Consider the following 12,729-nt stretch of genomic DNA (forward strand, 5'->3'; position numbering starts at 1 on the left):
AAGAATACTGGAACAAACTACATATTTTATATGCGCCAATATAAGATAAAAGCTAAGATCGTCGCCTGAGAACAGTGAAAATAAAATTATAGTTCAAAAAACTAAAACCTCGCTATTATAATTTCCATTCGTACTGTCATCAGGTATGTACCTTGAGAATAAAAATCGCTGCATCTTTTAGGCGCATCAATATTACTTAGTTACATCCCGAGCTAATAAAAGGGAGGTAATAAAAAGAGAGCTTTTACTCTGTGCGTGCCAATAAAAAGGCTTTAAAACTCTTCTCCCAGAGGATATGTGTTAGTTGTGACAGATCCATCGCAGCTTTAAAAGCTATTTTTATTGATCACGTTATCCCGCCACAGTGTAAGAAGTACTTGAATTTACAAAGCTTTTTAATTACAAAAGTGTAGTTTTTTAGAGCTTATTAAGATTTGGGAAATTTTTGGAAAAGCTCTCGAGTAAGGTTTAGCGAAAATGTTTTGGAATAGAGTTTTTCCAACCTCAAGCATTTTGATAGTAGCGAGTAAGATGGCGTTAAAGCTTGTTTCCACCTTTACGCGCATACTGTTGAAGTGGCCGACTCTGACATGGATTCAGTTAAAATATTGACCTTTTAGCGTCTGCCTCAAAAGCTTGACAACAATTTTCTATAGATCTTATTGAACTTTTTCTTGCAAAAACCTTTGAATTTTCAAAAAACTTATTAATAAAGCTAATGCTCTAGATAATATAGAGTTGGTCTGGATGACTAAATGGCCAGAGTGCGATTTTTGCCTAATTTTTAATTCAAACCCGTATTATACCAGAGTGCTTTTAAACTGTGCATAAATATAAGAGCTCTGCATGCGGAGAAGGCTTTTTTAGTCAAACCTATATGAACTTTGAACGAGTTTGGAAAAATTGAAGCTTTTTCTTACGTTATAACCACCTATTTCTTTCCTCTGCTATCAGCGAAGGCCCGCTTTAAAATTTTACCTAAGTCAGTGACGACCAGGGAGAGCTTTTACTTTACAGAAAGCTATAAAATAAGTTCTCCTGCGGAATATGTTTTGGGCATGCTTGATTTTGGGAAACCATTGAATTGAGTAAAATGATTACCTACACTCAAGGCAGAGCGTTTTTAAAGCTTAAAACGGTCCAGATTTGGCACTCTCGTAGAGTATTCCATTTTTCACATTTCCACTTCAATCTGTTGGATACATATAAACAACGCAACCATACCTTCTACAAAATAAACTGGCAGGAAAAAGCGCTGGAGTCGTTTTTTTAATTATTTAAAGTAGACCAACAGGGGGATGTAGGAAGTCTACGAGATGTACTGGCTTTCATAGCAGATTTTTGGATTTTTAGGTGTTGCATATACCAAGTCTTTAACATAAATTGGAAACAAATTTCAAAGCTAAAACCAAGTGATGTTTACTTAGAACTTATAACTTTTGCTATCCATAAATATATTTGCCTGCTAATGCTACAATTTCACTAGATTTTATCTGGCTCAAATGTTCTAAATATATTTATACAGACTTAATTGTAGAGGGACCTACCCCAATTCAATATGTATATGTACATAAATTCCAGCCCACTACTCATCAACTAAGTAACTAGATTCAACTAACAAAGAGTAAAACTAAAGAGATCAAAAGCAACCAACAACAACGAATAACAAATATTGAGTGCGTGTCGCGTATTCAAAAAACAACACCACTTACGAATATGAAATTGTATCAAAGTATTTTCATTACCAACTAAACTACAAAAGATTATACTCTTATCCAATGGACTGCAAGTGTTTGTCAAGTGTAGTCAAATTAATATGCAGAAAACACTTACCTCATTTTGTCGAATATGGCTCTTATTAAGGAATTCGTAACACGCACATGCTCATTGAAGGACATTGAAGTACGAAATACTCACTGGAGTTGATTGACTGAGAGTTGACTTGTAGCCCGCTCAGCAGCTGCACTCTTACATTCCAGTTGTGCTATCGTTTCAACACCTTTAATGAAAACTACGCTGCCTCTGAGAGTGTTGATGTGTGTCGGCTGTGGGCATAGCTCCAGCCCGGCAACCATTTCAGATAGCCACGCTACAGCTACCCCTTCAACGCCTTCATTTACACACTTACACACATTCAGTTCACTCTTAGACGCAACGATTTTGTAGATTTGGGCTTGAACGCTCGCATGTTGGCTTGCATCACGGCAACAGTTTGTTGTTGTTGTTCGTGATCCTCGCGCGCATCGTGTCAGTCACGCCCAATTCTCTTATGTATCTGTTGATGTTTGAGCAAGTGCGCCTTTTGTCGAAACGCTTTGGCGCAGACGTCACAACGGAATGGCTTCTCGCCCGTATGCGTTCGCAGGTGTACCTTGATGTTGCTCTTGTTGAGGAAGCCACGATTGCAGATACTACACCGATGTACGGGTTTCTCTTTGCCCAACAAACCGGAAAGGTCATTGGCGCTAAAGCTGACGGAGGATGGTGAAATTGCGTTGAGTTGTTGCGGTCCGAGTACGCCACTACTGCTGTTGGACTGTGCGTTCGCTTGCGCCTGTTGCTGTTGACTGGATTTCTTTTGAGAGCGTGACCGTTTCGTTTTCGGTGTGCCGGTGGGTGTAATTGTCGTCGTGTGTGGATAATTTCCAAGCATGTCGGGACTACAGAGACCGTCGGACTTCATCGACGACATAGTGACTTGGTATTGATGCTGATTGGTTAGATAGCGCGGATTGATCATCAGATTGTCTGTGGTTGACACCACGGATCCCGGTGGACTGGAAGTAGACGACGCTGTGGGCAGCTCGTTACAGTATGAGGTAGAACTGGGCGCTTCACTTTTTAACGCCGTCGTATTGGCTGAATGCTGTTGCTGTTGTGGTGGGCCATTCTGCAGTCGGTTGTGCAGTAAAGGCATGTAACCGTGCGTCAGCAAGCTTTGTAGCGTCGAACTGCTCGGGTGCACGGGTGAGTGTGGCAAGATGAATTCGCTGAGCGTATCCTGTTGTGACACCAGTAGCTTCCCATCCTGTTGTATACAATTTCCATCGATCCACGCATCCAGATCCATCCAGGAATCACGCGTATCATTGCCATCATCCTTATCCAGTTGGTTGGGCACTGTGGTATCGGCTATCGCTGAGCCAATTATGGCCGCAATATCGTCAATTGAGTTCATATCTACATACTCGGACAGGTCTTTGGCATCGGTGTAAATGCGTACGCCGCTGTGCAACGAATCTGGTCCATGATCACCACCGCCCACCATGCCATTGGCGTTGTGGCCATTCCTGCCTCCGCCACCGCCACCACCGAGGCTACCCGAATTAGCTGCCGACATTACACAACTGTCGGCCATCGAGTATAGCTTATTATCTAATTGACTATCCGCAAAGAGTTTTACATCACCCAGACAGGCGTCCGCATCCGGACTTAACACGCTCTCAGGCAGGCAAGTAGACGAGGAAACAATGTTATGGTCGGCTGAAGAGCCATGACTGTTGGCACCACCGCCGCCGCCAGCACCACTGCCCTGCATCGATGGTAGCGGTGATGTACCCGACGTCGCCGCTGCCAGCTGTATACTTGTGGAGGCGTTTCCTGTCGTCGTCGACGTAGTCGAATGATTCGTCTGGTAGGCACTTTGTATGTAATTGTTGTTACTCTCATCAGGTAGCCTCTGTGCGATCGCATGGTAATGGTGTCCGGAGATGCCATTGATGGACAAATGCCCCGTATAGCCGGTGAACGGTGGTAGTGGTTTTAGATCGGAAAGCGCATTTAGTGAGGACGTATTCAATAGCAGATTGTCGAGCACATCTAGCGAGTTCTTTTGTTCGGAATCGCTGGGCAGCGAGTCAAGGTCATGTTCGAGCAGCAGTTTATGGCCATCAAGCAGGTATTGATCCTGGCTACCGTTTTGTGTGGGACCCCAGCATGGACTCATAAGTAGACTTTCAACTTCAGATTCGCTTGGTCCGTTCATGCTGGAAAACTTCATCGTATTCTGTGGCGCATATGAGTGATTTTTGTTGTTTCTTGTGCTCACAAGAGAAAAATATGCTTGATCCTTTTTTCAGCAACAGGTGTACACAGGAAATTTGTAGAGTTTTCGTAGGGTATAGGTGTCGCTTCCGGGCTTAAATGTCGCATGAATTCTTGTCTGAAGTTGTGATGAAAACTGCAAGTAGAGAGAAAAAAACGAAACTCAAAAGACTTAAGCAACGAACTCTTTATAGAGTATTTGACTCAAAATCATGCAAAAAGGTGTTTAGTTTTTGTTGAAATGTACTTTAACCTACAAAGGATGCTTCTTAAAATAAAAAAAAAAACAATAATAATAATTCAATTGTTTTACTGCTTAAAGTTAAATTCATCTAGCCTACGTACTAATTTTGGAAATCTCAACATTTGTGTATACACTAAACGCGACCACAAAACATTTTGCTTGCAGAGTCTTCATAGTGTACAGAAGTGAACTTTTCTCCTTTTCACTGTGCTTCATTTTATGCGAACACTGAAATTACTTCTCTTTCATCACAAGCACACTACAGCATTGCTTTAACGGCGGAGCAACGTGATTGTGTATTGCCGTGACGAAACAAATTTTACTATTCCATTTTAATTAACAGTAGTGTCAACTGAAATTCAATAGTGTCCACAGTGTAATAAATCAATGCAAATTTTGAAGCTCAAGCAAATGACTTTTACAATAAAGTTAAATAAATATTATTGGCAATGGATAGACGAAGATTTTACGTCCGACATTTTTACTGTAGAATAATTAGTTAGAAAAGTTATCTTATGAAATATTAAGGCAAATCGAAATATCTTTCGAATACTTACATAAAAGATTCTCATTTTTAGCTCAAGTCATTTGGTTATGATGACAGAATGAAAATGTGGAAAAAAATTGGTTGGTTCAAACCTTATCCAAGCTCACCGTGATATTTTGGAAAAATCCTCTCCTTTCAAGCCGACTTGCCAAGGACTTCAGCCAGGAGAAAAGGTGGCAAGTCCTTACATTCGGAATCAGTACGTTCAAATCTTTTGAAATTTGGAAAGTTTTGTTGCAGGGAATTAAAATACAGCGGCTCCTAGCCAACGGAGCGAGGCCTCCTCTGCGTTGGAGAGACCAGGTGGAGAAGGATTTGGCTTGGCTTGGAATTTCCAATTGGCATCAGGTGGCACAGAAGAATAACAACTGTGCTTTTTTGAACCCGACCAAAATCGCTTAGGTGGTTACAGCGTCAAATAATAAGAAGAAGAGAAGTGCGTCTGCAGTTATGCTTCACAGTGTACGGTAATACTAAAAATTAAATGGCTCGAAACCCGAAATATGTTTTTGTCACACTTCAAGATCTTCTTGGGGGTTTCCAGCAGGATTGAGAATTATTTCGGACTTTTCATTTCATTTCGGAATACACTCATGTATACAAATATATAAGGAATTGATTATAAAATAATTGTCTGTGTTTGACAACCCTAAATAACAATCTTGACATTGATAATAATATTAATATTTTGGCGCTTTCACTTTTGCGAAATCGTTGGCTTAGATTCTCCTCCAAATGTGTGGTATGCGTCTTGACGTTGTTACACAAATGGATGTACTTACAGTTGTGGGACGCCTCCGAACAAAAATTGATTTATGAGGTACTTTTTCATGGCAAAAATACACTCAGAGGTTGGCCATTGTATGCTTAGGGACGACCGCTGTTAGAAAAAATTTTTTTCTAATTTTTGGATGTTGCTCGAAGCCAGGTCCGACGGAGTTGTAGTGCGCGCCTTTAAGCACTTAGCCACAGCGCCATCATGACACTGATACATGTCATACAGAATGATAGATATATCCGTATTTTTCACCTAACTACAAGTAAACAAAAATCAGGCGGTGGCATTGTATAATGTATGTATGTGTACGTTAATAATATATTGCACATATGTGTATTTGTTTTTACATGCATTTGTATTAATCTACATCATTGTACATATTTGTGAACAAATGACAGCGACAGCATCAATAGCTGCAGTAATAACAACAGTGGCAACGACAGCGATATCCAATAATTTCTAGTCGGAATTTGGGTCAAAACAGTCATAATCTCAAGAATTAGCATATAAATGGAAGGAAAAAATTTCTCGTAGTGCTTACGTACATCATATATATACATATATGTACATAAGTATGTATGTATGTGTAAATATAGCGATCGATGTATAGAGAGATAGAAATATGCCTGATTGGAACTACCCTGCAGTAAAATTTAGAGACAGTCTGGCAAAGCGCTAGTTTCGAACTACATACTTCAGAACTATCTCTGAAATAGTGAAAAACGGTTGCAGAGCGGGAAACTTTCGCTGTGCTAGTTGCACTCTGTTGAGAAGTAAATGCACAAATTCTCCCTTCTCGCACAATACGAAAATAGCTCAGCAGGAAGAGCTCCGACTCTAACATCGTTGGTCGCGAGTTCAAAGCTTTGATAAATTTAAATTATTGAATGCCGCTTAGAAATTAAAGAGAAAATAAAATGATCAAATTTAATATAAGTAAAAAAAAACTAATAAGATGCAATCTGTAAAAGAACATAAAAGAAAGGAAAAATATCAAAAAATCGAATAATCAAATTTTTTTTTTCATAAAAAATTTATTGTCGCAGTTCTGTCCAAAATGGTACCAGTGCAGAACTAGTTCGAAAGTTCTGCAGAGGGGCGCAATTTCCACTTCATAGGACATCGTCATGTAAAAAGAGACAGTTGAAAGCATTGCATTGGGATAGATCGAGAACCAGTACCGCCTCCTGAGAGCTAATTCTGCCCTAGTTCTGAACTAGCGCGATTTACTGCAGGGTAAATACTGAACAAAAACACACACGCGCAGAAACTCGCGCACATGCATACATACATAGGAGTTGTTTTAAATAATTAAAATAACAACAACAAAATCAGCTAAGTTTGAGACTAGAAGAATATTTCACATACATATGTACACACAGATGTATGTACATACAAAGGTACATAAGTATATCTACATTGCCAAGCCACAACTTGTGGCATAATTTTTCCAGTCGTAAGGTAAGTAATATAACAAAAGTATTAATGACAGCGAAAAAAAGACGGCAAAGGCAACTCAAACTCAAAATAACGGGAGCTATAGTAACTTTGTAGCGCTCAGCGGTAAACGCAAAAGCGGAGATGCGCCTTTCATAGATCCAACTAAGGTGTACCCCACTTAATGGCAGCAAGACGAGAGAGGCTTAGAAGACTTCACTTCTTATCTGCTTTGGTTAGAGTTTTAGGTGCGTAATATATATTTTATATGTGTGCGTATATGTAAATTTAAAAACATGCTTGTGCCCAGTGTGAAAATGGGTAATGTACTGTCTCTTTCTTTGCCCCACTGCACATGCAGCTGACGAGTATATTCAAACTCTTAGGGCCAGTTTTTCAATGCTGGTTTAAACTCAGGTTAAACTAGGTTTGAACTACTGACAAGTAAGATAGTTTAGTTGTTTTTAAGGCAACGCGGTTTTTTCTTTGTGCAGATACCAAACTGCAGCCATTTATTTTCACTTTCGATACGCTCTCGTTTAAAGTTCTGAAAGCTTATAGACGGAAATTTAAAAAAATTGTTAGGCGCTTCGTGTGTTGCCCGACCAAATGGCCCTATGCAAGTAAACTCCAACGAAAGTTGCGTTTGTTAATTTTCTTGCGCACAATTTTCATCTTATGTACGAACATTCGCTTTTTATGTATGTACTGCGATACAAACGAGTCTGTTTTCTTGTATATCGCAAACAATTTTAATTCCCCCCCCCCTCCAACTAAATTTTGGCAGCTGACTACAAATATACAACTTAAAAGCATATAGCTTAAACTCGGTTTAACCGAGCCAGATTGGGCGTTTAAACTTAGTTTAAAGTAGATTTAAATTTGTTTTAGTTTAAACGACAAACAAAGTTAAACTCGCACTAAGAAACTGGCCCTTAATGTGTCCAGAATAGGTCAAAACAAAGGATCTCCTGTCGTCAGACAAAAAGCCCGAGCACATGCGTATCGGCACCCGTGTCGCTGTTGAGAGTCATAATTTCGAAAAAGTAGGCTGCTGATTTCGTTACTTTAGGAACGAGCAGTGAAACCAATAATAATGCCAGCCTTGAAATCTAACATGTTTAACTCCTCCAAAATCGCTTAGTCTGTTACAGCGCCAAATAAGTAGAAGGGAAGTATTTATGCAAAAAGATTAAATTTGTCAAACAAGTAATTTATATATAAAAGTTCATCTGGGCTATTGGGAAGGATGTTGCAAGTTGACGATTTGGTCGTCATTCTTAATGTCTCCAGATTCTACATCTGAGCCTTCGCTTTTGCTGGAGGAATCTAAAATTATTTCTGGGTTGTTTATAAGACTTTTAGCAATACTTGTTGAAGGCTCATCAATGTTGCTTGTTAAGTTGTATAACCGTTTAGCGCCTGAAGCTAAAGCCGGTTGTTGCCGCCACTGTCGGAAATATACATATGTGACACGCTCAGAAAAAAAGATTTCGAGAAAAACGACTTTGAAGTTTACCAAGTTGATTTTGATGCTTCTGAACGTTTAATGGATTGAAACTCGTAACTCAGGGGTTTTCGGGGTCGCTGATTACGAATCCGATGTTAGTTTTCCAAAATGGCGGATCCAATATGGCGGATGAATTTTTTAAAAATTGATTTTTGGTATCGCTGATTATGAATACGATGTTCGTTTTTAAAGATTCAAAATGGCGGATCCAATATGGCGGGCAAAATTTTAAATTTATTTCAAGCGAATCCGATCAATTTTTAAAAAAAAGTCATCCGTCATATTGGATCCGCCATTTTCAATTTTGAAAGACTAACATCGGATTCGTAATCAGCGACCCCGAAAGCCCCCGAGTAGCGAGTTTCAAGCGGATTTGATCAAGTTCAGTATAGCTTTTCATATTTGATTTTTTTCTGTAGTTGTTTTTGTGAAAGTACTTAATTTTGAAGTGAAATTGCATTAGAAAGAGCGGCCCGTTTACTATAAGAGTCGATGAAAAAGTGAAAACCGAGTTTTTATGAACGTAGGTCCCCTTTAACTTTACGTGTCACATATAATAATAATATGATTTATTTTGGAACGAATTTCCGTCATCCCTTGTCAAGTTTGGTTTGCAGACAAACCGGTTTCGGCGTTGTGCCATCTTCAGTGTCATTTTTCGTTCTGTCTGGTTCGAGATTTGTCCCTAATTTATGTTCATTTATCTTAGGTAATTGTGATTTTCGTCGATGATTAATTACTAGATATGCCATGGTGCCCATTTTTTTTTTTTTTGAAGCAGGTAATAGGTTCATTTTCGCTGTTTCGATATTAACATCCATTATGTTGTCGCTGTATGGTTTTTGCCTGCAGGTAGGTAAAAGTCAGTGATTTTTGCCCTGGTGGTGCTTTTTGGTGTGTTCGGAGTGTCCATGCCTGTTGTTTTGTTGTCATTTTTCTTTTTTTCGTAAATAAATTTTAAGGGTTCGAATATAACATCCGATGCGGTATTTGTTTGTTCGTTTATTATTTTGCCGTCGAAGGTTTTTAGTTTGTATATTTCCATATTTTCTAGGACGTTTAGTCGTTGTCCTTTATGTTGTACATGCAGTAGTTTCGCTGCCTTTCTTATTTGCGTTGGTGAACATTTGTTGTTAAACATGTGGTTAGCAAAATTTGACTCTGGTATTGCGCTCGGTTTCTGTGTCTTTTTGTTATAGTCTCTTATATGCTCGCGGAATCTTGTTTTTATTTTACGTCCTGTTTGACTTACATAGGTCAAACAGCTGGCATTTGCAAGTTAGTTTATAGACTCCTTGTTTATCCAATGGATCTTCTTGATTTGTGGTGTTCCGTAGTATCCGTCCCACGTTGTTATTTGTTCTGAATGATGTGCGAAGGTTGTGTTTCTGGAACTGCTTTGCAAGTTTGTACGTTGACTTTCCAGTATAGGTTAATACCGCCCAATTTTTGTTATTGTTTTCTTCTTTGTTTGGCTTTTTGTTTTTGTGCTCCCTTCGGATTTCTTCTACCAGATCTCTTTTGTATCCGTTATTAGCCGCTATGGCACATATTGCGTTTAGTTCTTTGTTGTATCCTTCTTTGTTAGTGGTATTCGCTCAATTCTATTGATCATCTGTCTAAAGGCGGCTTTTTTATGCTGATGAGGATGGTTCGATGTATTATGTATTATTGTATCTGTGGCTGTGGGCTTCCTAAAAATTTCATATTGCAGACTGCTGGTGCTTTTATTTATTTTTATCGTCAGATCTAAGTAATTTAGCTTTCCTTGCATTTCTTGTTCCATTGTGAATTTTATATTGCTGTGCTGTTTGTTAAGGTATTCCAATATCTGTCCTTCATTTTTCTTTGTTATAAGACATATGATGTCATCTACGTATCTGGCGTAGAACGTCGCTCCTAGTTGTGATGTAAGATACTCCACGTACCTTTCTTCCAAATTCTGCATGAATACCTCCATAAGGATCGCCGATGTGGGGTTGCCCATGCCTAGCCCGTTTGTTTGCATGTATATGTTGTTGTTAAATTTGAAGTAATTTTGATGCAACGTCGTTCTGAGTGTATTAGTTATCTCTACGGCGATTTCTCTGTTTCCTGTTTTTTCAATCAGTATTTTGAATACGATATCTATTGTTTCCGTTATTGGTATCGATGGGTATAGATCTTTTATGTCGAAGGATACCAGTTTAGTATCCATCGTGATCGCTGAGTCTTTTATTTTTTCAATCAATTCCGTTGTATTAGATATTGTGTACTTATTGGGCAATCCAAGGTTGTCCTTTAGTATAGTTTTTAAGTGTTTTGATAGTTTATAGCTTGGGGCCGATCTGTGGTTTATGATTGGTCTCATGGGTGTGCCTAGTTTGTGGATTTTAGGTAGTGCATTCATCGGAGGGCGGTGTTAACCTATACTGGAAAGTCAACGTACAAACTTGCAAAGCTGTTCCAGAAACACAACCTTCGCACATCATTCAGAACAAATAACAACGTGGGACGGATACTACGGAACACCACAAATCAAGAAGATCCATTGGATAAACAAGGAGTCTATAAACTAACTTGCAAATGCCAGCTGTTTGACCTATGTAAGTCAAACAGGACGTAAAATAAAAACAAGATTCCGCGAGCATATAAGAGACTATAACAAAAAGACACAGAAACCGAGCGCAATACCAGAGTCAAATTTTGCTAACCACATGTTTAACAACAAATGTTCACCAACGCAAATAAGAAAGGCAGCGAAACTACTGCATGTACAACATAAAGGACAACGACTAAACGTCCTAGAAAATATGGAAATATACAAACTAAAAACCTTCGACGGCAAAATAATAAACGAACAAACAAATACCGCATCGGATGTTATATTCGAACCCTTAAAATTTATTTACGAAAAAAAGAAAAATGACAACAAAACAACAGGCATGGACACTCCGAACACACCAAAAAGCACCACCAGGGCAAAAATCACTGACTTTTACCTACCTGCAGGCAAAAACCATACAGCGACAACATAATGGATGTTAATATCGAAACAGCGAAGATGAACCTATTACCTGCTTCAAAAAAAAAAAAATAAATGGGCACCATGGCATATCTAGTAATTAATCATCGACGAAAATCTCATTACCTAAGATAAATGAACATAAATTAGGGACAAATCTCGAACCAGACAGAACGAAAAATGACACTGAAGATGGCACAACGCCGAAACCGGTTTGTCTGCAAACCAAACTTGACAAGGGATGACGGAAATTCGTTCCAAAATAAATCATCTTACCACCCTGTCGGAAAAATCAACCAACACCAACGTAATAATAATAATTATAATAATAGATTGACGCTTATACATATGTATGCTAGTGTTTGGCTGAGCTTCTCCTCCGATTTGTGGCATGCGCCTTGATGTTTTCACACAAAGGGGAGGGACCCACAGTTTTACGCCGACTCCGAACGGCGATTGTATTTTTATGAGAAGCTGTTTTTCATGGCAGAAATCAGGGTTGGGCACGCTGCTCTAAATCGAGATTTTCACTAATCGAATTTTCACTATCACTATGTGGTGAGCGGTAAGGGAATGAAAATTTCACTATCACTGACTAATTACATTAGTTTACAAATTTAGGAAAAGTTTGCAATCTGTGCAAATTTCTTAGTTAGCCGATTCTATAGTTATTTATACCAGATCAAAAGATTTAAGGCATCCTTTCGTTATTGAATACAATACTTCCAGTGAAAGTGTCATAAATTAACCCCAATTTTTATTTCCAAGATGTCTAATGTCCTTATAACAGCACTGTTCAAAAATGTATATCCACCTACCATATAGTGGTAGTGATATTTGCAATACATTACCACTAAAGTGCATAGTGGTAGTGAAAACAATTTGGCACTACCACTAACAAAATAGTGATAGTGAAATAATTTTTTATGCACTATGCACTATGCACTTAGTGGTAATGTATTTCAAATTTCACTACCACTGTATGGTTAGTGGTAGTTCATTTCAAATTTTATTTTATTTAAGTTACATATCCATAATAAGAATTTTAACATACATACATGTGTTGAAACTATGCAAAATAAAACTGGAATCCGTTCAAAATTCTAAGAAAATCAGGACGCTTTCGTTCCATTGAGAAACTGTCTCAACACCGGTTATTGTCCGC

At 38.6% G+C, this 12,729-nt stretch overlaps 2 protein-coding genes across 2 annotated transcripts; both read right to left on the reverse strand.

Moving 5' to 3' along the window:
• Positions 1-219: 219 nt before the first annotated feature.
• Positions 220-4,143, reverse strand: LOC118754743 (ichor). The gene has a single exon (XM_036489631.1). It carries the CDS (start codon positions 3,998-4,000, stop codon positions 2,249-2,251), a length of 1,752 nt encoding a protein of 583 aa, XP_036345524.1. The 5' UTR covers positions 4,001-4,143; the 3' UTR covers positions 220-2,248.
• A 5,975-nt stretch (positions 4,144-10,118) lies between these two features.
• On the reverse strand, positions 10,119-10,757 carry LOC118754744. Its single transcript, XM_036489632.1, has one exon. The coding sequence runs from the start codon at positions 10,755-10,757 to the stop codon at positions 10,119-10,121; it is 639 nt and encodes a 212-aa protein (XP_036345525.1).
• Between the last annotated feature and the right edge of the window lie 1,972 nt (positions 10,758-12,729).

The sequence above is a fragment of the Rhagoletis pomonella genome, unplaced genomic scaffold (genome assembly GCF_013731165.1).
Source record: "Rhagoletis pomonella isolate Grant_MI unplaced genomic scaffold, Rhpom_1.0 Rhpom_scaffold_04525, whole genome shotgun sequence".
NCBI classification, from domain to species: Eukaryota; Metazoa; Arthropoda; class Insecta; order Diptera; family Tephritidae; genus Rhagoletis; species Rhagoletis pomonella.